The 25,771-nt window shown below is 49.2% G+C and overlaps 1 protein-coding gene across 2 annotated transcripts in view; it reads right to left on the reverse strand.

The window, feature by feature from the left end:
• Positions 1 to 23,441, reverse strand: part of Kcnip1 (potassium voltage-gated channel interacting protein 1) — a 219,774-nt gene extending 196,333 nt beyond the window's left edge. For both annotated transcript variants that reach the window (XM_051167753.1, XM_051167752.1), the window contains exon 1: positions 23,017 to 23,441. In XM_051167753.1, the coding sequence (XP_051023710.1) occupies positions 23,017 to 23,077 (61 nt within the window). In that variant the 5' untranslated portion in view covers positions 23,078 to 23,441. The remainder of the gene's footprint in view (positions 1 to 23,016) is intronic.
• Between the last annotated feature and the right edge of the window lie 2,330 nt (positions 23,442 to 25,771).

Below are 25,771 nucleotides of genomic sequence, written 5' to 3' on the forward strand. Positions count from 1 at the left end.
AGGAGAGAAAGAAAGACTGTTGGGGGGTGGGGCGACTGAGACTGCATCCTCAGGACGATGCAGACACCCTCTGTGGTGCCATGAGAGCATATGTCTGAGAACAGACGGGCATCACACAAACAGCACTGAGATGTCTACAGAGGAATCCAGGCCAATGAGACTGAGGGGTACCAGGAGGCTGCCTTGCAGAAGAAGCTCAGAGTCTCCTTAAGCCCAAGAGGGCTGTGAGAGGAGAGATATAAAGAGATTGGCGAGATGGTGAGATGGTGAGATTTCCCATGGGTCTATGATAATTTGGGTCAAAGTCATCTCTGGAGATGCCAACACATGCACACACCATGTTTTGTCATGCCACAGGTGGCGGTCTCACCTGGAAGCATAGCCCCAGAGAAGGAGGGGGCCCTGGGTTGAGTAGGATTCCACTTATGTTTTGATAAGAACACACACTTGGTGTTGAAATTCAGTTCAGTCGTGGAACAATACGGAAAACAGAATTACTTGTATACCCGGGTCTGAGGGTGTGGTAGGCTATGAGCAAAGGAAAATGGGGCACTATTCTCTAGGATTTAGGTCACTTGAGGATCAGGAAGGGAAGATCAAGGAATGCTTTCTACAGCAGGTGACCCAGGAACTCAGTCCTGAAGCCACAGAGGAGCTGAGCAGATGGGGGCGGGGGGAGGAGGTACACAGGTGTTCCAGGCTGGAGCGCTGCCTGTGCACAGGCTTGGCAGTGAGGCATCGGGGAGTGGACTGGGGCCAAGAGGCTGTGGCAAATGGTATGAGTTGGAGCTAGAGAGAGCCAGAGCCAGTGTGGGGTTGCTTGTAACCAGCCAGGGTTCTGGGGCACGAGTCTCCTTCAAGGCCCTGCTTGCCCTGTGAGGACTAGGGTTGAGAATCTGGGGCCTCAGGGATTGTTGGCTTTCCTGGGCTGAGGTATGGCCACCGATAGCAAACTACACAGGGCCGTGGAATGGATCCTGCTTTTTCACAAAGCAAATGATTAAAATGTCCTGTTAGGAGGAGAGGCCAGCACCACCAAGCATGTTCGGTGTGAGTTCTGAAGCCCTCATCGCCTTAGGACTGGCTCTCCAAAGATGGGGATAATTGTTACTGGCAGACTCGCCAGGGGACAATTTGGTCTCATCGTGTCATGAAATTGAAGCAGGCATCTCTGAAACTTGCCAAGTTTTGCCTGAGGCGTGAGCATCCTAGGAACCTCACCACCTCAGGTGGTCCTCGTTCCACCATCATGAGAAAAACCTGGAGGGAAGCAAGGCAGGGTGTTTGATGGAAATGCAAGGTCCCAGCCCAAACGCCTATGTACCTACAGTACTGTGCCGTGAGCTGGTGACACGGGGGAGGCCAAGACAGGCTTCACCCAGCAGCAGTCCTGGGAGAACCATTCAAAGAAGAGTCTGCCAAGTGACCAAGGGGTGACATGAAAGAACTTAAAGTTTTGAGTCCAGGAGAACAAAGCAATGGACAGACTGTAGGGCTTGGTAGTCAAGAGTCTCCATTCTCCATTCTAGATTCTTAATGGTATGAGTTTAAATCCGGTGTCTACTACTTATAAGCTGGAACAATGCTCGGGGCAGCATTGCTAATCTACTGCGTATGTTTGAGGTCTGCCACCTGTACAATGATGGTAACAATGGAATGAACCTCAGGGGTTCCCTAAGAGAACAAAGGGGGGGTGCATTGGTGATAGAAGCAAGTGCCATGTGAGTGGAAGTGACAGCCACTGATGATTATTCTGCTTGGGAGTAACCTCATGTCTTTGAAGAAGGTAGCAACATGGTTTAGTTTCTGCTGGCCTGGCATGCATTGTTCCTGCAAGGGGCCCTGCCTGTCCACACATCCCAGTACACGCTCCACCAGTCGCTTCGACATTTATTTGAAGTTATCATCTGGAGCTATTCTAAGAGGAATTGGTTGTCCTGAGCCTACATTGTGCCTCCGCACATGTCTCATTTCCTGTTCATACCAGACATGCAGGGCAGCCCCACTCCTCCCAATGAAAGCAGTTTTTAGCTGAGCTGCAGTGTGGCCAGCAGCACCTTGCTCCAATCTAGTTGGTGCTGGGCGATGCTATGAGGCTCTCCGCAGGCTTTCCAAACACTATCCAACTCCCTCCAGAAGCTGTTCACACGGGGCCAGCTGACTGGAACAGGGCCATGAGAGGCTGGGAAGAATAGGTGGGGAAGACAGTTGGGGAGTCTGAACCTTGGTTTTCAGAGCTAGTTCAGGGTGATTGGCTAGTGGGGTGCAGGGATCCTCCAGGGTTGTCCTCAGGCAAAATCAATTATCTCTGGCAGCCAAGCCCTGCAGCTCCCAGAGGACATTCAAGCCATGCCAAAATCTTCCAGCTCACAAATACCACTGGAGCATGCTCTGACCCTCCCGATGAGCAATGAAGGGTAACTAAAATAAAGTGACCCTTTTAGAACATTCATGTAAGTAATGGCAGGATGATAGTCATTTATATATCTATTAATATAAACTTTGCCCCCCCAAATAAATGCTATGTGACATTAGATGACATCATGACTCTTTTTTAAAAGATTTATTTACTTATTATTATGCACATAGTGGTCTACATGTACACCTGCAGGTCAGAAGAGGTCTTCAGATTACATTATAGATGGTTGTGAGCCACCATGTGGTTGCTGGGAATTGAACTCAGGACCTCTAGAAGAGCAGACAGTGCTCTTAACCTCTTAGCCATCTCTCCAGCCTGACATCATGACTCTTAAAATAAAAGCATTTGCTTTGTTTTTAAAAATACTTTTACAGTCATTAGGAACCCAAGGACAAATAGAGGGGAACACAGTGGTCCTGAGATGTGCATGCTGGGGGTGAGTCTGTGAGTGTGTCTGAGTTATGCAAGCTTATGGCTCAGTGACCCTCAGATACCAGATCTCCAGGGAACACCCTCTGAGAGGGTACCTCAGTAACATAGCATGGGCCACCTTCTGAGGTTACAGATAACTCCTGGATAGTGTAAAAGGCCAGTGCCAACACAACTGCCTTTTTCTGCTGTGGCTATGAGCTGCTGATAGCATGTGGCTGTGTCACACACTCACAACAGCTGATAGCATTCATACCCTCCCACCTGCGCCATGATCTAAGAGAAAGTTTGCAATGACAGATGTTCTGACTAAAGCCTCACAAAGGCACGGGTCAGTGTCAGAATGCTTATCTGTGTCTTCCTGATGCTTGGAGCCATGATTTCTCTGGGTCAGCAGCCTGGGAAGACTCAGTCTACTTCAGCTCTGTGAACAGTACCTTATTCATTCAGCTGCCTTATGTCTTCTCTACTACATTTTTTTTTTAAAAGTTATTTATTTTGGGGGAAGGCAGGGTATGGAGGTGCATGCTACTGCACATGTGTGGCAGCCAGAGGACAATTTGCAGGAACTGATTCTCTCCTTCTACCATATGGGCCCTGGGCATCAGACTCAGGTCATCAGGCTTAATGGAAAACACATTTATTGGCTGAGCTTTCTTGCTGCCCTCGTGTCTCTTTCTAACAAAGCAGAATACCTGCAAGTAGGTGTGCGTGCAACTCCAGCTGCTGCTGTTATCCGGCACTATGGTTAGAAGCCTGGCTTTTGGCATCAATGCTTCATGGCTTAGATCTCGGCATTGGGCTGCTTGTGAAGGAGTTAAGACAAGGAGAAAGCTCACCTAAGCTAGCTTTGGGATGGAGGAGGAATATGCTTGGGCTGCATCCCAAAGTACAGGAAGGCACCAGGCAGATGGAAGGCGTGGGCACTGGGCTAGGCAGAGGTGCTCCAAACAGTGGGGACAGGCGAAGAAAGCCAAGAGTGTAAAGAAGCAGCTGACAATAGCTTAGTCCTTTTTCTCCAGAAGATCTTACCATTCACCAGGTCTTATTATCAGTTTTCCAAATCTAGCAAAGTTTCGAGGCTCAGAATGACTGATTCCCCACTTCAAGATGTATACGACCTGAGTGTGATGCATAGGTGACACGGAGAGGGAATGTTCAACCTTTCATACCAGCCAGCTCCATACAACCTGGAACCATCAGAAAGCCAGACTGAAGCCTATCAGGCCTAGGGGGAACCCACTCTGCCCATACCCCTTCCAAGCCTGGCACCTGCCTGTTTGTGCCCCCAGGGAGGGTGGATAGAGATGACAGTTGCTGCTGACTGAGTGAGTATAGCTTGGTATCGTTCTCAGTCCTGAAGGTGTCCTTCCACTTTTCAGACACTGAGACTCACAAATGAGGGGACCGAGCGCCTACAAACTTGTCCCAGAATTCCTGCATTACATTGCCAGCTTTAGCCTCTAGCTGCGGCTAACATCTATGTCTAATAGGACCACTTTTTTGAAGGTTCTGCAGACTGACCTGGGACTTGGTACATGGGGAATCATCAAGCAAGGCTGTGAAATGTGTCACCCAGAGGAGCACCTCAATTGGGTCTGACTTCTTAGCCATCCTCTTTCCCTGGAGACTCTGACACAGAAGCAGGGTACAGGGGTGTGGTTTCTAAGCCAGCACCACAGGAGGGAGGTCCAGCCTTTATGACCTGAATGATCGCCTTTTCCCCTGACTGAGAAAGATTGCAGTTCATTTTGTTATTACTCCCATGATAGACCTCCATGGAGTCAGATGGCTGTCTCTGCCCCACTCCCATCTCAGAAGAAGCTTCCAGAACACTCGTGCTTCTCCTCAGTTGCCTGAGGAGAAGGGGCTTGTCACGTGCTTGGCTGGCACTGCAATATTGCTGTCTGAGTCAGAGACGCACACGACAGGAAAGGTCACAGGCTCCCAAATTAACTCGAGGAAAAACTGCCAATCAGCAAAGATACACGCAGAGTTTGCAGAGAGGTCCTTCTTCCTTCCTCTGCTTTGAGTAGGGAACACACACGTGCGCGCGCGCGCGCACACACACACACACACACACACACACACACACACACACACACACGTATTAACGTTTAGAGACTCGGCCTCTCCACATACACTACAGCATTTCCCAGAAGTTTGTGGAACCTTTGCTAAGCTTCAGGCACTAGCCCAGTGCCTTTTTTCAGGCTACTTCCTCATGTCAACAATTAGGGTGGGGCCTTATGAATCTCCATTTTATAGAAGAGGAAACAGGTTTAGCAAGCTTAAGTTTAAGGCGCTTGCTCAGGGTCGGTGATGGAATTGAGGTTATCAGCAGGTCATGTGCTAAGTGTATGCTCTTAGCGCCTGCTCCCCCCCCCCCCCATCTGAGGCTCTCAGAGACTGGGAGCCACTCCTGAAGTGCAGCGCCCTGGCTCTGGGGCTTGTGTTCTCAACCTAATCTTGTACACACCATGGATATCCAGTATGTTGGGCACCTCAGGCCCTCAGTGTCCAGCAAAGAGCATGGCAGAAGCTTGCTCAACCACTCTTGTCACCAGAAGGCCTTTTCTTGGTATATAATATGAAGCAAGCTGATGTGCAGTGTTTCCTTTCCTTCTTTGACTTGCTTCTCTGAGCCATGGGTGCTGTAGGAGAGGAATCCCTGTATCCTTTGGCAAACTTAGAGAATGAGGCCGTCCGGAGAAAGCAGTCTTCACTATACCAGGTTAGCCAGGCCTCAGATGGCTAGCACTAGACTAGGACGGAAAGTTACACCCCAGGATGGCCATGAAAAGAACTTCTTTCCCATCCTGTACCTCAGTGTCTTCCCCTGGAAAGCAGACTAGCTGGAGCCTAATTTCTGTTTCCACCAGCCTTGACATTTCCTGAGTGTCAACTCAGGATACGCGGCAAACACTTGATGACATAGTTGCCAGGCACTCATTTTGTTTCGAGTGCTTAACATGAGGTATGCTATTGACACTCCCTGGTGGCCACAGGTGATTGGTTCTATCCATGCTGCAGGGTGGCACAGGGTGGTCAAGGCCAGCAGGGCCAGCAATAGTAAAAAGAAAGACCCAATCACCTTTAGTGTGGCCCCAGAGCCTAGAATGTTGACTCTTAGAATCTTCTACTCCATCTTTGGGTTTTCAGGCACCTCCAAAGCATTCGTGAGAATCTGGGTTAAGCAGCATCCAAAAGAGTGAGCCGAAATGAGTGCAGCAGCTGGGCTGGCTCACGGGCAGATTGGGAAGGGCCTTGAGCATAGCCTAAAGAGGTAAAGCAGGTGCTGAAGGTGACAGGTGCTGAAGGATGCCAGGCACAGGCAGAGAGACAAGCAGATTTGCCTTCAGCAAGGCAGATCTGGAGGCGTCAGGAGGCTGGACTCTAAGAAGATGCGGGCAAAACGAAGAAGCCACTTCAAGAAAGTCATGGCTGCCCAAGAAGCCTGATGGTAATGCTGGAGGTGGAGGAGAAGGGAGGGGTAGAATGTGATATAGAGGCATAGACACAAATATGTATATACATTCATACATACATACATGGAGAGAGACAGAGAGAGAGAGAGAGAGAGAGAGAGAGAGAGAGAGAGAGAGAGAGAGAGAGATAGGGAGAAACAGAGACAGACAGAGAGATGTATATAGAGAGATAAAGAGAGAAACACAGAGAGACAGAGAGAGACACACAGAGAGAAACAGAGAGAGAGACAGAGACAGAGACAGAGACAGAGACAGAGACAGAGCACAGACTATAGTGGCCTGGCTTCAGGTGGCCTGCAAGTGTCAGTAGAGCAAGCGAAGGTAAGAGAGACTCTTGGGTTCCAGCTGGGGTTCTGGGAGGATGGGTGCCACTGGCGGAGAAGATGGAGAGAGGGTAGACATTGACCTGATGAGCTTGAGACCTTCAGCAACGGATGCCTAGTATGCACTCAGTGACGCACAGCTGATGCCCAGAGGGCAAGATTGGTGATCCAATATTTGGACTCATTAGCATCCACGTAGGGGCTTGTGGGGGTGTGGGTGAGATGGCCCAGGGAGTGGGGGCCTGAGGAGAGCACAGAAGAAGGATTTGAGGGTTGGGGGTGCAGTGTTGGGACATCCTCTGGTAAGAGAATGGGCAGAGGAAGAGGGCCCTGTCAACTCTCTGCCTCTCTTCTGCTCTGCAAGCCTTCTTCGTGCTGGCAGGAGGGGCTATCTTCTTTCAGACTCAACTCTGAGAAGCAGCAAGTGGCCATAGTTCCAGAACCCTGCCTCTTTGCTCTGGCTCCGGCTCAGGGTTTTCCAGCAGGCTCCGGATTGTGTAATTATCCGTAATCATGCCTGGCAGAAAGCTTCGGCTTTCCTGGGGGAGGGCTTTCCAGCCACCACCAGCCTGCTCTGCCTGGCTCTTGATCTGCACAGGATCAAGGAACCAGCTAAGTGGGAGGGAGCCCAGGTTGTTCCTTGTGCTCGGGTGTTCTGTGCAGGGAGCAGGTGGGACACCTGTCGCCCAGGGGCTCCAAGGGAACCTGACAGCGCCACTCCGTTTGACCTCCTGGATACACACAGCCCCATCCTGGATGACTCCCACATACATACAGGGTTCCCATCATCTCCCACAGCCCTGTTTATGACCCAGAGGGAGGGGGAAAATCCATCAACTCGGCACAAGCAGCTAATCAGTTTACTCGGTTGCCTGGGGTCTTCCAATGTAATTATAATTCTTACTAAGACGCTGGCAAGTGTCAGAGGCATTTCAACAACTGCTGCGGATACGATAATCAAAGCACCAGCATTCCTTTGTTCCAAGTCTTGTACAGAGAGGCTCTCACGAGATATGCTTTGGAGGGAAACTCCAAGATTGGGTTGTGTTTCTCATGCTTCCTCCCCATTCCTGCTTCCTTCCTTCCAAAGCTGTCAGAAAACTCGCTTGCAGCTGGAAGCAGAGGTGGGCCATGGAGGTGGCTCCCAAGTGCTTATACCAGGCCAGAAAAGCCCCCATGGGGCGGGGGTAGCAGGAGTATTTCACAGTGGAGGCTGCTGGCTGCTTCCCAGAGACCTCACAAGGTGGCATTTACCTTGGCGAATTCCCCAGCCTCTGGCAGACAGCCGGGAGATTCGGAAGCCTGATTTTGCTGGCACACCCAGCAGGGTCCCATCTGTTAGGAGAATACTCCTGTTAACTCAGATCATGAGACCATGCTAGAAAACACAACGCACGGAATCAGGATGCCAAAGCTGCCAGGACCAGCATCACCTCTCTTTGAGGCAGTGCGCAGTCTTAGACTCATGGGCATGCTGGGTGAACCACTGGTATGCTTAATGGCATTGGGCTCCAGCCATCTGCTGCCCCATTTTCTGGGGGAGGGAGGCAATCAGCAGCAACACCACATAGGCCTTTTTCCCCTGCAAACGGTTTGGTGTGAACCCTTTCCTGTTGATTTCTGCTTCCTGAACTCTCCAGGGCACCTGGACTCAGATTTGTGGGAGCCTGAACAGCACCCAGCTGACTTAGCGCCATCCCTCAACTACTGTCTATGGAAGACCTGGTTGTGTGAACTTGGCCACTTCTACTGCATGCTTCTCCAAGGTGGGTTGTTCCAGGGCCAGGCAGGGATCAGACTTCTCCTCCCTCTTTGCAACGGGATAAAGCTAGAAAGTACAACCCCCTTAATGAAATGTGAGCCTAAGTAATGTTTGCCACTGCTAGGCAAAAGTGGTTGCAAAATGGGGTGCCATTTCCCAGCTTTTGCTAGACATAGGAGAGGCCTGGGATGATGGAATGACAAGGCAGAAGGAAGCTGGATCCCTGGGTACCATGTAGAAGAAAGATGCTTGCACTGAGAATACCCACACTGGCTCGTCCTAGGGGATGGTCAGTGAAATTCCATTAATTAAGCTGCTGAAACATTGGAGTTTATCTGTTATGGCAGCCAGGGCTGCTTAGCCTAAAGAATAAATTATGCTAAGCCTCCCCCACTGAGAGTACAGTTGTCAGCCACTTGAGTATTCAATATTTTGAAAGAGTTCAAATTCATATTCACACACCTCTTATGTTACTCCCAAAGGCTGAGGCTGTGTGCTGTGTGGGAACTTCCCTCTCTCCAGCTCCGACTCCATCCCAGATGTGAACTGATGTTACTTGCAGATCTTGACTCTGACAGATAAGATGTGGTTGGTGGGATTCTGAACAGCTGGAGATTTGTACACATAAATCAATGCACAAATGCCTAGAATGATCTTTCAGCATGGGAGAACAGTTTTACACACACACACACACACACACACACAGGCTGTAGAGAGCAACAGGCTAGCCTGTGCAGAGCGGAAGGAATTGGAAATGTGCATTTGAACTGGGACACAGATAACTGGGACACAGATAACTTACATAACGTTGCCTATCTCCCACCTGGCAGCATCTGCTTGGAGAACTGTCAAGAAAGATCCTGAGGTTACACTGTATGCAGAAGGAAAAGATTCTGTGATGGGTGGATCAATGTCTGCCGTGAGTAATGGATGAAGGGGTGACAGCACAAGCCAGGAGTTGTCATATTTGTCACAGTCATTAGACTTGTGACTGTAGAGGAATCTGACTTTATCAAGGCTAGATGGAGTCTGGTCAGACCTCAGCAACTCAAAACAATTCTTAACCCTCAAACACATGCCTGCCAGTGAAGAGGTATCTTACATCACAGCGCACCAAGGAGGAGAGAGATCATATCCTTCTCTTACAGATGATGAAGCTGAGGTTCAAATACAGTAGGCATTTACCCAAGATCATGAACTCAGCAAAGGCTTCATGGCTCCTAAGTCTGTGCATGTCATTCCTCAGACAGCCTTCTGAATCAGGAGGAGAGGGGCCATTGTGGCAGCCTGCGGGGCAGCTTCTGCCTCCTGCCATCCATAGAAGAGCAACAGTGGGGATGGCACATGCCATGGAGACAGCATGCAGACATAGACGCCAGGCTTAAGGTGGGAGATCCCTAAGGCTTTTTATCTTTTCAGTTGGTTTATTGCTCCCTCAAAGTTTTGGAAGCCAGCCAAAAAAGGAAGGAGGAGAAGAGATAGAAGATCCTTGCATTGTCAGCTTAAATGATGTGTGAGCGCCCAGGGAAGGGGAGAGAACGAGATATCTGGCATTCAGAGCTGGGATTTGGCCTCCTGGTCCTTCAGGTTGGCTGGGCAACTGTAGGAAAACACCATTCCTGAGTCTCAACTTCCCCAAACCTCAAATATTTGGTGGTAGGCACAGAATGCCAGACGTAAGGGAACAGGCACTGATCCTTCTCTTCCCAGCTACTTGACCTCAGGCTGCTCCTCATAGCTCTACTTTGAGATTCTATTTTCTTGCTTCTGAAATAGAGATGGCGACATTCTGCCTCACAACGGAGCAAGGCAGTTAGGTGAGATAATGCAGGGAAGTGACCCGCACAGTGTCTGGCGCTATGCATGCAGCAGCATTGTTCTGTCTCCACACAGTACACACACCAAAGAACTAGTGTTTGACCCACGGAGCCCCTTTTGTGGGATTAAAAGTGTGTGAGAGTTTACCCTGCCTCAGTTTCCAGCCTTCTCAGAATGCATGTTGGCACTTTGTAAGCATGTAGGTTCTACTCTCAAGCACCACGTCTTTGCTGTGGTTTCTTCTTACCTGGCTCCCTTCTTCTACACCTTTTAACATGTGCATTCACAACATGTAAAAAGAAAAACTAATTTATGCTCCCCACGTGGACTGCTTCCTTGGGATGGGCAGTGGCTACTGGCTTTCCCCATGTTTACATTTGCTTCCAGATTCTTCTTTCCCCTCACCCTCCTTTTCTTCCTCGCTTTCTTGATTTTGTTCCAAAATTTTAAGGGAACAATAAATCAATTTCAGAGACATATAAAGGCTGCAGGCAGCTCTAATCCCAAAACCACTTTGGTCTTTCCATTTCCTCCTGTTCTGAGCTGCCTGAGAGACGAATTCTCACCCTCACTCCATTTACAGTTCATTTTCCATACTCTTCCCAAGGAGCCCATGTGGTCAGTATTACCAGCCTCACGGGACTCGTGAAGGATCCAAGGCCCAAGTGAAGAAGTGAGCTAAGGTCACATAGGCAGAGAAGGAAACTGCCAGTTTCCTTCAAATTCTGCCAGTTACTATTCAAATTCTATTCCTTACTGGGCAGAATGGCCCCTGTCTAGGCTTATTCTTATCTTTCTCAGTAACATGGGATCTATTCAAAGGGTCACTTAGGATCAGAATTATGGGGCCAGGGATCCATGACAGATGAGAGCCAGGCCTACTGCACCAGAGACACAAAGGTCTAGTTTTATTCATCAGTTGCTGCCTCATCTCTCCAGCAGAAATAGAAACAAATCTCAGTATCAGTAAGGGCCACATTTTCCTGAGCCCTTACTATGTGTCAAAAAGCTATGCTATACTATGAGAACATGTGGTTACAGACAGACCCCAGATTATAACAGCTTGACCCAGTGATTTGCCAGCTTGGCTATGGGATTAAAAACGATACAAGTTCATTTAAAACCATATTTTGAGTTTGAATCTTTCTTGAGCCCGTGAGCTATAGAATCACACTCTCTCAAAGGTGTTCCCAGCCAGCCCCACATCAGGGGAGGAAACCACCAACTCTCTGCAGTGAGCTGTGTGGCTGAGCACAGATGTTTGGCACGTTGGGGCTGAGAGCTGATGAGAGAAAAAGGTGCAGCACGTTGGGTAAGGCAAACTGAAGGCCAGTCCTTGTAAGCTGTGGCTTAACTGGGCTGTTGGATTCTACCTTGTGCATCAGTCCCTTCATCTCTTAAATCACAATGACCATGGGACCAGCTGACTAGGTTGTTGCAAGGACTGAGATAATATAAGCGTTTATGAAGCTGTAAGAAATGCATACCTAAATGGTGGCTGCTATGTAAGCTTAACAGTCACAGTGGTAGAAATGATTTTCATGATGGCCGTGACTGTGGTTGGTGGTTGTTAATGATGGTTATAGTTGTTATATTGGGAAAAATGGTAGCAAGGGAGATAATAATAGTGATGGTGATAGAGGTGGTGTAATTGTGGAAGGGATGGTATTGGTGACGGCACAGGTGTTGGTGGCAATGATGATAGCAGTAGTATCGATGGGGCTAGTGATGGGATGTGTGCTCTCTGTGGTGATGCAGGGTAACAATGTAAACAGTGATGGTAATAAGTACAGTTGGGTCAAGGATGTTGACAGCGGAGGTGGAGGTGGTGGTAGCGATGGTGGGCACACATGTGATGTGGGTAGTAAGCAAGCGTGAGTAATAGTGTTGTTGACGGGGTGATATCAGTGGTGATAGTGGTGCTGGTGGGCTTGGGGCAATCGTTACTTTTGTATTAAACTAACCTCCTTGGATTTCATAGGATTTCCAACTCCCACAATCTGAGCCCCTCCTTCCAGATGTATTTGTCAGAAGGAGCAAAGAGTAAGACAGATACTCAGCCACGCCTTCATGGTTCTTCTTTAACATAGTTGGTACATTCAAGATAGCTGCATTCCAACACATAGCACATTGTTGTGCCCAGTATGCAGTCGTGTATCCAATAAGTATCAATTTAAATAAGTAAATAAATAAAATACACTATTTCCAGATAAGGAAAGTGGAGACTAAAGGGCATTGGTAGATACGTTATCCCTCCATATCTGCGAGCTTTATTTCCTCAGATCCAACCAATTCACATAGAAAACATTCAGAAATTAAAGTTCCAGAAAGTCTCAAAGGTAAAACTTGAGGGCAGGAGAGATGGCTCAGCGATGAAGTAAGTAAGTTAAATAGTGCAGTGGCAGAAGACAGTTACAAAAGAACACAGGCCGCGCTCTTGGGTTTCCTCATCAGGGTGAACTGTCCCATCTCCGAGGACCACACAGGGGTTATTTGGTATGTTCCCTGTCACCTTGTGCTAATGCCATGCAGTGGTGTGGGCTCGGTGACCACTCTTTTCTGGCAAGCTTGGAAAGTCCTGCTCCAGGAACCCCTAGGTGTCAGCTCAGCCTGATTCCTTGGGTGCCCCTCCCCCCACTTTGGCCCCAGGGCTATGGCTCCTCTGCTCTAATTTTGTGCTAACTTACTCTTCATATCTTTGGGGAATGGTTCCAAGAGCCAGTGATTAAAAAAAAGAAAAATCTGAGAATGCTTACATCTCTTCTATAAAATGTGTACTGTTTTCACGTAGCCTCCACACAGCCTCCTATATAGCCTAAATCATTTCTGGCTGACGACTGCTACCTCAGAAATGTCAGCACACCACTTTATGCGTGTGCCTGGTACTTGAGCATGCTGCCTTGTGTGGGGTCTGTGGCTTGAACCCGTGTCCTCATGCTTGCAAGGAGAGTACTTCATCACTGAGCCATCTCATCAAGGATGAAGGCTTTAGGGTCATTCAAAGCTGGTGGCAGTCCCTAGTCCCGGAGACCTTGAGCCAGTCACTTCTTCCGGAGCCTCTGTTCCCTCATCTATCAGCACCTACTTCCTGCTGTATGAGATCACATCTGCACAAAGTCCTTCTCCCCTCCTGTTGCTATGAGGGTTAAGGTGGTCTGCGGCATCAAAAGCACTTAGTGTAGCACTGGGCACAGTGAGTCATGCAAACGTTCTGCCTGGCTCCTCTAGTTTCTACAGTAAGGGCTATTTAACTGTCATTTTTCTTTTCTGCTGTCACTTTGCTGACACTTTGCACAGCCCTGGCATACAGTAGGTCTCCAAAGCACCTTCTTTCTTATTGTCTGTTCCAGTTCCAACACTGAGATATCAGAAGCCACCTTCAAGATGTTCCCACAGCATCAGACAGCACAGGCAACCAGACGCTGAATAAATGTGTTTTGACAACATATTGTATTCAAAATTTGTTACCAGTGTCGTCGTCATGGGAAGAAACTCAGATCCTCACTTTTGTTTTCTTAACTGTTTTTGTCTTGAATTGTCTAAATAGCTGCTAGTAGGGAGGTAAGAGATGAGATCAATTTAGCATTGGGGTCTGTAGGGCTTGGAGTTCTAATCCAGTCCAGTTATTTTCATGTACAAGGGCAGAAGAAAGGCACTCTAAGAGATGCCTGCTGAGTATGCAACATGACCTTCTTGGACAGTCCTGGCAGGCTAACTTCTAGAAATGGAAAGAAAATGGGAGAGGTGTGTGCATGAATGCAAGTGCCTGGCCTCCCCTAGGAGGCTGAAACTGCACAGTCTCTCTTAGAGCCCTCTTCTCAGCAGGTCAGCATGGTGAGGAGTTGATGGGCTAAGGAGAGGCTGGTGGCTGCCATTTTTTGGGTCCTAGGCACAAAAAGCTGGCCACAAGTGTTAGCCTCTCCCTAGGGATCAGAGTCCAGAAGCTGTTGCCTTGGTATCAGACCTGGTGCAAGGCGCCTCACTGTCTAATCACCAACAATCAAGACCCCGCCTCCCCCAGGCCCCTTGTTTCCCAGTCTATTAAGAATAATTGCACAAACGTAATAGTTAGCAAAAAATGTGAAATGGGCACCTCCCCCATAGAGCAGCTGTTCAAGGCCCTGAAAAGGGAACTTGACTTTCATGCTTCAGGGCATTTCTTTATCCTCTCAACTCCACTAACTTCTATTAGGTTTCCTGGCTTCACATCCCAACTCAAAGGCTTTGCACATACATCCAGGCTGGCAGCCTGCTTGGAGGTTCTCAATGCTATTGCCGGTGCTGCAAAATCTCTAGTTGCATTGCCACCAGGCTCTGTTGTGATCTCTGCCTTAGAAGCAGAGATGGAGGCCCAGGGTCTCCCCTCTGCCAGATCACATCTTCAGGTAGCAGAGAACATGGGGATAATGCTAAGGGATGGCTGGTAGAATCAGGGTTCAGTCTCTCACTTGGCTGGACTAACAGGTTCAGTTCCCAGAACCCACACGGTGGCTTATGATCCACTGAAACTCTAGTTCCAGAGTTTCCAACACCCTCTCTGGCCTCCCCAGCCTCCTCTATGCACATGGAACATACAAACTCACACAGGTACACACATACACACATAAATAAAGTTCTAAAAAGTAATGGATATGCCTAGCCTTGCACTTCCATTTTATTAAAATGAAAGAAAATCTCCAACGGCAGAAATGCTGATCCTGGGACTCTGGAATAAAATAATTCATAGGAAGACAAGCAGACTTGGGTAGTCAGTCAGGCTGAAATTCGAGCCATGTGACCATGGACAATGTGTTTTCTTTCTTCATCTTTATTATCCATAAGGAGAGGCTTGAGCCGGGGGCTTCCAGGAGCCCCTTCCAGCTTGATGCATTACCTTAGGTCATGCAACCTGTATATTTCTAGAATATGTGTTCTGGTCCACTGCTTCCCAAAGCTCAGTGGGTGTACAGACCATCTGGGAATTCTGTTAACACACAGCTTAGGATTTCCCAGGGCTGAGTTTGGGCCGGAGATCCTGCATTCCTAACAAGCGCCCAGCTAGGATGAAGCTGCTGGTCTAAAGAAGGCCATGCTTTGACCAGCGCAAACATGGAGAGTAATGACTTACTTTGATTGCATTCTTTCTGTGTGCTGATCACACCTTGAACATATCATTGCACTTAATTCTCAGAACAATACTGAAGGGAATTTACTATCAGTGCCTCAGTTTTGGAGACAAAGGCTTCTATAGACAATGTGACCTGGCCAAGGTCATGAAGTTAGTACACTGCAGAAAATTAGGTGTGCCTAACCATGACTGTGTGCTCATGGTGACTATGCTGCATGCATATATGTGACCGGACTTGAGGTAAGGATGTCTGACTAAGGACAGAATGGAAGTAAAGAGAAGGATGCTGTGCATTTGCAAATGTATAGCAGTCTCTTGTGTCTGGTCACTTTGCGTGGATACCACTCATCAACTGCAAGAGACCCCCTGGCCATCTAGACCCCGTGAAACTCTGAGCTGGCTGCCTACCACTGGAGGGCTGAGAGTCTAACAGACTTGAAGATGCTTAAATGGCTGCTCCATCCTTCCCTGACAGCCATGATGGCTGTAACAAAGGGAGAGAAATCTAGTTCACATAAATGATTAGAGGAGAGGAGAGAGGTTTAATCCTATTAATGAATTTGCTAATTGGCCTTCTGCCCCCAATCATTTCAAAGCCCAGCTTTCACGGTGTCGGGAATGAAATGGAAGCAGATTCAGAGGTGGTTTTAGACAGGCTGAGGGGGTTTTTCTCGGAGCTGGCAGGCAGCTCATTGCTCAGTATGGCTAATGAAGAGCTTCAGTCTCTCCTTGAGCACTACTTTCTACATCCACACCCCCATTTTGACTGTTCCCCCACCCCCTAGTACCTCAAGCTCCTGCTATAAGGCCAGGAACGGCTGGCATGGGGCTTCAAAGCTTGGGCTCTGCCATTGGTCAGAACCAGGCTCTGCTGTCTTCTGGCCTTAGGGTCCCAGCAAAGCACTTCCCTTCTTAGCGCCTCAGTTTTCTCTGCTGTAAAATGGGAGCTAGCACAGCATTGTCCTGCAGGACTGAAGTAAATCAACCCAGGAAGAGGAAGAACAAGGTGCCTGGCATCTTGCAGAGGCTTGGTCAGCTTTAGGTGGTTCTGATATTAGCACTGATGCTGGAAGCTGATCTATATTTTCAGTTACCAACGGAACTTGGCAATTCCCCATAGGTGGGAACAACTATGAAATGGCTCAGAATGTCAGTGACTGTGGCTGTGATGGCTCTGGGTCTCTGGGACGCAGAATCAAAGGGCACAGCTGAAAGGGGCAGAGCATCCCTACAAAAAGAGTGACGAAGGAGGCAAGTCTTTATAACCTTGACCCAGTGGTCCTAATCATCATTCACCTTCCTCTCAGTACCCTGGTTTTAATGAGGTCTCATTCTTGCATCGAAGCATGCTTTTAATATGGCATGGAATAATAAGACCGAATCCAAAGTATTCTTGTCATGGTTAGCACATGGGAAAAGAGCAATATCCCACCTGACTGTAGCTACTTCTAGAAGGTGACCTACTTAAAATAGCACCTGGAGGGAGCTGAGAAGCCGAAACTAGTTTCCCTGAAAGACCCAGGACCCTTGGTCTCTCTTTCTCCCTCTCTTTCCTTCCTAATTATGCTCCTTCCTGGCCTGATGAATGAGAGTACTGCTCCAGGGCCATTATGCAGAATGTTGCAGGCTTCTCCCCAGGCGAGGACTTGGATCTTGGATTTCTCCTCTGCACAGAAGTGCTCCCATACCCCTTAGTCATCACGCCCCACACACCCCAGCCCATCCATTCTTTCCTCCACACAGCCAACATCCATCAAGTCTAGACCAGGTGTCACACTTGACTAGGGTTTTGGAATAAGAATCAGCCCCCGAGAGCCAGGCAGAGAGATAATTGTGTAATAATGATCGCCTCTGTGTGTACAGATATCATCAGTGTGCATGTGTGTGTGTGTGTGTGTGTGTGTGCGTGCGTGCGTGCGTGCGCGTGCAGGGTACAGCATCAACAGACATGGAGGACCAGAGAAGGGGTAGGTGTGCTCAGTCTGCCGGAGTGTGGGATGATGTTGGGTGGGGCCTTGAAGAATGTATAGGAGTTCACCAGGTGATGGGGGGCAGGGGATAGAGGTGGAAGGAGATGCAAGCGCTGGAGTTGACCTTGGGCAGAAATGTCACCAGAGAGCAACGTTAGAGCACAATTATGGGATTGGCCAAGTGATCAAATGAGAGGGTGGACATGTAGACCAGGTAGCAGTGACCCTGGAAAACAAGAGGTAACGTGGGAGAACGATCTCTGCCTTTCTTCCAGCAAACGTGTGAAGCCAAGAGCTAGGCTGCCTTCTCTCCACTTTCCCTACAGACACTGCACACCCATCAGTAGCCAAAACCTCCCGGGACCTTCTAAACTGTGTTCTAGAAAGTGCTTCCCACAAGTTTTGCTACAAACCCTCTGCATGGGTGTTTCTTGTGCTTTTAACTCCTCCGTGTTTTTCCATGGGTGTTGTTATGGAGGGTTGCCACTCCCGCGCCCAAGCTCATGTTAGAGCTTGATTTCCATCATGAAGTATTCAAAGGCTAGGAAGTTGAGCTATTGAGTTTAGAGCCTTTGGGAGGTTAGTGACTAGGAATAAATAAGGGCTTCACAGTGGAGCCCCATCATTGAGTGAGTCCTGTGAGCTTTAAAGAAGAGGAAACCCCAAGGGTACCTCCCACCCTGGGATGCCATGTGTGCTTCAGGACTCTGCCAGCAAGAAGGCAGTCACTGAATGGACTACTTTCACCTCTGACCTCTAGAGCCGCAGACCAAAATAAGCCTTTTTTTTTTTCTTTACATAATTACTTGTCTGTAGTCTTGTATTGTTAGCAGCAGCCATGCATGAAGACAAAGTTAGAGGAAGCAGGCAGCACAACTGTTACTGTTCTTCATAAAAAGATAGTCTCTGCTACAGTTTCCCCATTATTTCATCATTCATTCGTTCGTTTGTTCGTTCATTCATTCATTCATGGATACAGTCATTTAATCACATGCTCACTTATTCAATCATCCTCTGTCATTCATTTGATTATTCACTTGCTCCTTCATTCATTTTTCTTGTTTATCGATTCTCTTTATGTGCAACCATCCATCACTCACTCATCTGCTAAGGAATGCCCTCCCTCCCTCCCTCCCTTTCTCACACATTTATAAAACATTTGCTGAGCAGAGCCCTTCTAAGTAGACAAAGAGGTCTTAGTCTTGCTCTTGTTCCTGGGAGCAGACTGAAAGCACCTCTGATTTTAGGTAGTGTGGCCCTTTACCAGTCCTGTGACTATCAGGAGTTGGGGAGTAGAAGCACTGTTCTCTCGGAGCTTTCCACTGAATGGTAAACAGATTGAGTACACTTCACAGACAAAGCCAGTTCAAAACCAACAGACCAAATAACAGAACCCATTCAGGCAGAGGGACTGGCAACTTAAATTCCAGTGGCAAGCTAACTTTTCCTGTGGGGTCTGCAATTCTTAGGAGTAATGATGAGGGACCAACAATCTCATTGTTTATAGTTTCTGTTGGGAAAAAAAAATTTACTCAGTACCTACTATGTACAAAGAATTAAGTCTGTGAAGAATGACTCAGACACGTGTCTGGCCCCAAGAATCCTAAGCTATAGTCAACGGGGAAAGGGTTAACACTTCTACTGGCTGTCTGATTCCAAGCATGAGTTGTGAGTCAGGAGAGCATACAACTTAAAAATGTTAGGAACTCAGATGGGAGAAGTCACCTCTGTCTGGGGCTTGGCAAAGGCTTATGGAATATAGAAACAGATGAGTGAGTTCTTGGGATGTGGGTAGAATTTGAATTAGTAGGTGAGGTAGGGACTGGCAGGGGGAAGAGGCTTACAGAGCTTAAGTGATGGACAGAGATGCTGAAATGGGAAAAGGCCACGGCACACACATGTCTCTTGCTCAGTACTCCCCTCCCCAGGTGAAGAAAAGGGTATTTCTAAGGCAAAGTAATTTGCCAATGATCTCTGAGTCTAGACTGATATGATTTGGGGCCACCTCTTCCTTAAGACTCTCTGCCTATTGCTGCCTCCCATGGCCCTCTAGGATTATCATGCCACTTCATCCATCAACTTCAAGGCCAGGCTCATCAGGAACTCTATGCCTCCACAATTCTCCAAAGGGCTTTCTGATTTAGGACCCACAAGACCAGTCTCATATTTGACTCTATCCAGCCATGTGACCTGATAAAAATCATATGATAGCCATGAGATTTTTCTCAGTGACTCAGTGGACACTGTGGAGGTCTGAAGTTCAGCCTTTCAAAAGTTCTGAATGTTGCACTTGATCATGGAGGAATTGCGACTCAGCCACCCACACAACATGGAGCTATTTGCTCATAGGCAAGTTTCTGTTATATGGAGCTGGTTTAGTGTTTTTCTGGTTTTCTGAGTCCCATGGAGCCAGCAACTGCACCTCCATGTTCCTTCTCTGCTTAGCCCCTACACCATAACCATCCTCATGCACACATTCAAGCCTAAGAGTCTTTGGAAGAAAAAACACACATGAAACTGTCTGCAAAAGAAACTCTACCTAAGACTGAGGACAGTGCCTGAAACCCGCAGGCAAGGTTTTCCCCCCATTTTTCAATTAAAGACGCACCAAGATTCCAAGCAGAGGACAGAAAGTTAACTCTACACTTTTGTTCTGTGGCAAAGCTCTTAAATTACTTTAGATTTCTTCCTGGGCATAAGGTTGAGCTGGGTGCATTCTTTTCCCAGAACTAAACACACAGAATTGCTACCCTGTTTCTGTAGATGTGTCTGTATCTCCAAGTTGTGTTTTTAAGCCCTTGGAACTGTAGCTGAGTCAGCTGTGGCATTTCCGGGATCAGGCGTGGTGCAGAGGGTCAGTGAGCCACAGCAAAGGCTCAGCATCCCAGAGCCTGGCTTTGGGTCCTGCTTATCTATACAGGGGTTGAAAAAGCATGCCAGAAATGAGATGTATAACTCTCAACAGTAACGGCATTGCATGACAGCCTTACCCTGGCCATTCACATGGCCTAAGCAGTGCAACCATACACTGAGCAGGATCTAAAACTTGCTGACCACTGATCACGTCCAGGGTCTGTGCAAAGCACTTGCCTTCCATCATCCCTGAAACGCACACAGCACAGCAGCTATTTTAAGATGGTAACTACTACTGTCCCGATTCACAGTAGAGGAAAATAAGGCTTAGTCATACAGCTAGTGAGTGGTAGAGCCTGAATTTGAACCCAGCAGGGAGACACATTCTTCTATTGAAAATCCCCACCGTCTACTTCTGACTGTATCTAATTAGATTTGAGCCTGACATCTCAGAGATCAGAGCAGCAGTCCCGTCAACAGCACCAACAATAAAACCTTTAGAATCTGAAGACCAAATGGAACCTGAAAAAAAAAAAAGTCCAGTGAAACGCCTCCCCTTTATAGAGATCAAAACACTAAGGGAGAAAGTGACCAGGGCAGGATAGGATACCTGATGGTGAGCCTCCTAGTGGAGCCCTGTCCATATCCCTACGCTTCTCCCCTATTCCTAAGCTTCTCGCCTCAAGAGGGTCTTGTACTGATCCTCATTGTGATAGGCAAGAAGCCAGTGAGGCTGGACTCTGTTCAGGGGGCAAATGCTTAGGAAAAGTATACAGTCACACTTGTAGAGAGTTCGGGCCGAAACTCTATTGCTCTGAAGAGAAGGAGTTAGTTTGGGGACCCACCCAGTGACCCTGGACACTCTTATAAAGATCAAATGAGAATATGCAGATAAAACACTGTGCTGGGCACTCCATTGTAACACACATGGTTAGTATAGGTACTCTTCTCTTTCTTAAGTTCATAGGAGAGAGAGATAAATATTGTGGTCTCTGGAGTGGAGAGACTGGAGTGATAGACGATAATGTCTGAATCCTGCAGCGCTATGCATCTCCATGGTCACCACTCATCCTTCGTTTTGCCTTTACAACAATCTCTTCTAGTGATTTCAGAAAGCACAGTATATGAGATGAGGTGCTTCCTCCCTCCATGTCCCCCAGCTTCCCATGAAAGGCAGCTTGGTACTTTCATATGCATAGGATGGATATGAAAACTGTGACTTATAGGAAGTGATATTTGCCAAGGTCCAAGACTGAAGTGATAGGGCTGAGGTTCGCACCTACACTCCACTGGATTATAGAGCCACAGACTGCTCTTTGATGCCACTCAAGGAGATACAGACATTGTAGGTAATTTTAAAGAAACCCAAGCTAACTGTGCCCTACAGTCCCTTCCACGGCCTGTGGGACCTCATGTTGTTAAGATGGATGATGGGGAGGAGCTGGCTTGAACTTGGTACTGGATGCTGGCCCAGTTAGGCAGCACCTCGCGATCCAGGAAAGGCAGAGTTCAGAGCACCAAGACCCTGGGACATGCTTTGCAGACCTGCCTTTCTCTGGGCTGCCGGAAGGTACCAGTGCCTTCCCTGCAGGGCGAAGAACTCAGCAAATAAGGAGACGCCCCTCCCACTTCCGGTCTGTCAAGCAAGCCTGGTCTCATCACTTGGGATCTGCACCTGAAGATGTCTTTCCATGGTCCTCAGCCAGGTTGTCTCTGAGGACCGGACCAAGAGCCTGATCCTTTCTTCCTGAGTATCTCTATGTACGATGATCCCAACCAAGATGGGATGAAATGGGTCCTACAAGGAGACTCATTGTGTACTGGGGCCCACTGTCATCCCAACACAGCTCTGGACACTAGCCAGCATAAGGTGTATGTCCTGCCGCCACCTGTAGTCAGACTATGCTAAATATCAGAACTTGGACATTTACATGTGAAACTACTTAGAACCCTTCTGCTATCTGCAATGGCGTTTGAGCATTAAGCAAACCAAACTTGTCATTTTCTTTTTCCTGATTGTTTCCAGTCTCTTTATTCCTATAAGCAACTTTCTGCCTGTTGAAAAAGAGACCTGCACTGTGTGCCTTGGCCCAGCAAGGTCACCCGACTTCACATTGACACCTGACAACTGTCCCACTGGTGATGGGCATGCTGCAGCTGGAAAAAGGCAGCTGTGGAGCCGGCTCCTGACCAGGGGATCCTAGAATATATGATCTTTGCACCCCAGCCGCCTCTTTACAGTTCCCCCTGAAGTTCTCAGACCTTAGCAGCACAGCCTTATTGTATGTTCTTTCTTAGAGACTCCCGGGACCTGCGCCTGGGGGTTCTACCACCTGGATGTAGCTGATTCCTTTTGGCTTGCAGAGGTTTTTAAGGACAGACAGGCAAATCACTGTCTCCCTCATGGTTAGGCTCCCAGGTCAGCACCTGGTACAGCATGGCCATTTCCGAGGAGGCATGCATGAGTGTAAGCACCCTTGCTGGATGCTCGAGGTTGCACCAACGTCAGCCCTCATGGTAGCGGGAAGAGCCTCCCAACATTTCCGCCCAGCCAGAGAACGCAGTTTTCTCCACCTGTGAATGTGCCCGATCTTGCTCTCATATATTCCCAAGTAGAGAAGGGTACACACACACCCCTGCTGGGGACCAGCGCCCACTCTGGCTGCTGCCCCTGGGTACTCACACCAACCTTCTCATGAGGTTCTTACTCCCTCGGATACAAGATGCTGTCCAGAACCCTCATGGACAGTGGATTTGGAACTAAGGGAGACAGACGCTCATCCCAACACAACACTCAGTGCCCCCCAAAACCTATCCAGGGGAGCGGACAGAGGACAGAGTGCTTACCTTTAGAGGGTCGCCTTTGTTTGGTCTGCAGGGATGAGAAGGTGCCCATGACAGCCCCCATGGCAGCGAAGACTTGTGTGCGACTTGGGACCCCAGGCCCTGTCTCTCCCCTCCCCTGAACACAGATCAGTGTGGATTGTCCACTCTGAATTGGAGGAGAGGAGAAAAGCAAGAAAGCAAAAAGCCCCGGGCAGCTCGCCTGCAGCTTGGTATTCAGAGAGCGTGGGGCCGGGGCGCCTGGAGCTTGTGGCTGCTGCCGTGTTCAGCCCGGCACATGCACTGACTTCCAGGGCCAAAGACTCGCGGGAGCCTTCGCAGGCGTCCTCCGGTGCGGGCACCCAGTCGGGCTACTGGCCTCACTGAGGGCCAAGCCCCGAGCCCGGAGCCCCGAAGCCTGCCTGATGCTGGACACGGGGCCGGAGCGCCCGCCCGGCCGAGGCTGCGGAGCCCGCGCCGCGTGTGGTGCGGGAGCCGCGCTCAGCCCGCCCCTGCTGCCTCCCGGCCGCTCCGCCCCGCGCTCGGGCTGGGTCTCAGGGGGCCGAGTACCAATCATGAATGAACGGCGCCCGGGACTGGCGTGGAGCAGAGCCGGGCTGCGCACCGGGCGGAGGGGGGGGGGGGGGATGGGGGGGGGGGGGGGCAGAGGCCGCCTCTGGGACTGCGGGTGGGCGGGGTGGGCTGCACTGCACTGCTCCTGGCTGTGTGGGGAAACTGGGGATGCCCTTTGGGGCACCTGGCTGATGGGCCCCAGGATGAGTGTGAATATGTGTGAGTATAAGAGAGGTGTGTGTGTGTGTGTGTGTGTGTGTGTGTGTGTGTGTGTGTGTGTGTGTGTGTGTGTGTGTGTGTGTGTGTGTGTGTGTGTGTGTGTGTGTGTGTGTGTGTGTGTGTGTGTCACAGAGGGCGTTAAGATTCCATTTGACTTCAGAGAAAAATCATATTTAACCACTGCCTGCCTTCCTGGGGTGGGGAAAAGTCTGCCCCAGCCAGAGAGGGTTGTCATCAGGAAGAAGGGCTCCCCTGAATTCTGTAGGAAGTATTAGGGACCTGCAAAATTCCCCCAGGGCCAAGGCTCATTTCTAGTGACAGGAAGTGGGGAGTGGGAAGTAGCTGTGGGTCCCCTTAAGCCCTTGCTGCCCCTTCCCCTCTCCTGTTTCTCCTCGTCCTCCCTCTCTGTCTCAGTCTCTGTCTCCCTCCCTACCCCTTTCTCTGCTCTGCAGAACAGTCATCTGTGGGAAAGTACTTGCGTTAATGCCCAAGGGGTTACTTTTGAATTTAGAACGCAGTCCCCTTTCATGACCTCCCCCTTGAGGTGACAAGGACCCTCAAGGCCCACTTCAGCTTTCCAATGAAAAGACAATGATTGGAGACCTGTGGCCTCACCTCCTGGTGCCAACTGATGACAGGGGTCTCTCTAGACAGCTCAGGAGTTCTCTCTTACCCAGCCCAGCTGCCTGTCTCCCCTGTCTGAACTTCCACTAAGAAGTGCATGTGCATTTGCACTGAGACTCCCTGACCCAGGCTGCTCCCAGACCCCTGTCCAGCCACTCCCCCCCCCCACACACACACATGCTGTGTTTGGAGCTCACAGCGTCCCCCAACATATGGCTTCATATACACGCACACATATATACTGCCATTAACATATGGGCACAGGCCCCTCAAGCCCACACAGACATTGTGCTGCTGCACACAGACTCCAAACCCATAATACACCCGTGGGGGTGTGTCTGTAAGACCTCAGCCAAGACCCTCATATGTGCACATGGTGCAAAAAAGCCATCAGCTCTTACACACATAAACCTGAACACACAGGTATGCAGTCTAACTCTAGGCATATAGGACCAGTGAGGGGCTACCTCTCTTTATCCAGCCCATTAGCTGCCCTTCAGGGCCACACATGGCCTGCAGCTTGGCTCAGGGGCTCGGAAGAGTGTGCTTCACCTTGGCAGCACTTAATGCTTGCTCAGATCCCAACATGCATCCTATTGTGCAGCAGGGAAGGTGGACTCAGTTCTACATGCGCCTTTCATTTGCACTGCCTGCTGCGGTAGAACCACATCACTCATGTGACACCCACAAAAGTCCCATAGACTAGTTGGTTCAGGCCTGCCATTTCCATAGAGAGAAACTGAGGCTTGTCCAGAATGAAGAACTAGTCTGAAGTTGTCCAGCCAGAAGTTGGGGTTATAATTCACAATCTGGGGCTCTGTCATAATCTCCTAGGGCCATTCATGTTGGTAGATGAGGGCCCAAGGAGGCCTCTGGGCATAAAAGACCCCACTCAAAGCCTCTGCTCTCTACTCAGTGTTCCAGGCTTGCCTGAGGGCTCTTCCCCTGGAGCTCTGGATGATGACGGACATAGGAGGCAGTGCCTGCCTCTTTCTTGCCCTCTGGGGAAAGGAGGAAGGGCAAACGTTGGGGTTCCTGGAAGATAACTAGTCCAGTGTGACTCAAGGGACAGAGGAGGGCTCCTTGCTGAAGAGAACATGGCACTGCCACAGGGGGCTTGGCCAGTTCCTCAGGGATGTCACGTGGAGGTGTACCAAATGGCTCCTCCTGGCTCTGCTAGTCACATTACCTGAATGCGCCTAAGCAGGGTGGTATTTGGCAGGTTACCAAAGACCAGAATGCCACTCTATCATTTCCTTGCTACAGTCCTCTGAAGAAGCAGCCTACAGAGGAATCTCTCTGCTTTACAGACCGGACATGGCTAAGTTCAGTTGTTGCATGCAGTTGCCTCTGAGCTGTAGGA

This window comes from Acomys russatus, chromosome 25 (assembly GCF_903995435.1).
Source record: "Acomys russatus chromosome 25, mAcoRus1.1, whole genome shotgun sequence".
NCBI classification, from domain to species: Eukaryota; Metazoa; Chordata; class Mammalia; order Rodentia; family Muridae; genus Acomys; species Acomys russatus.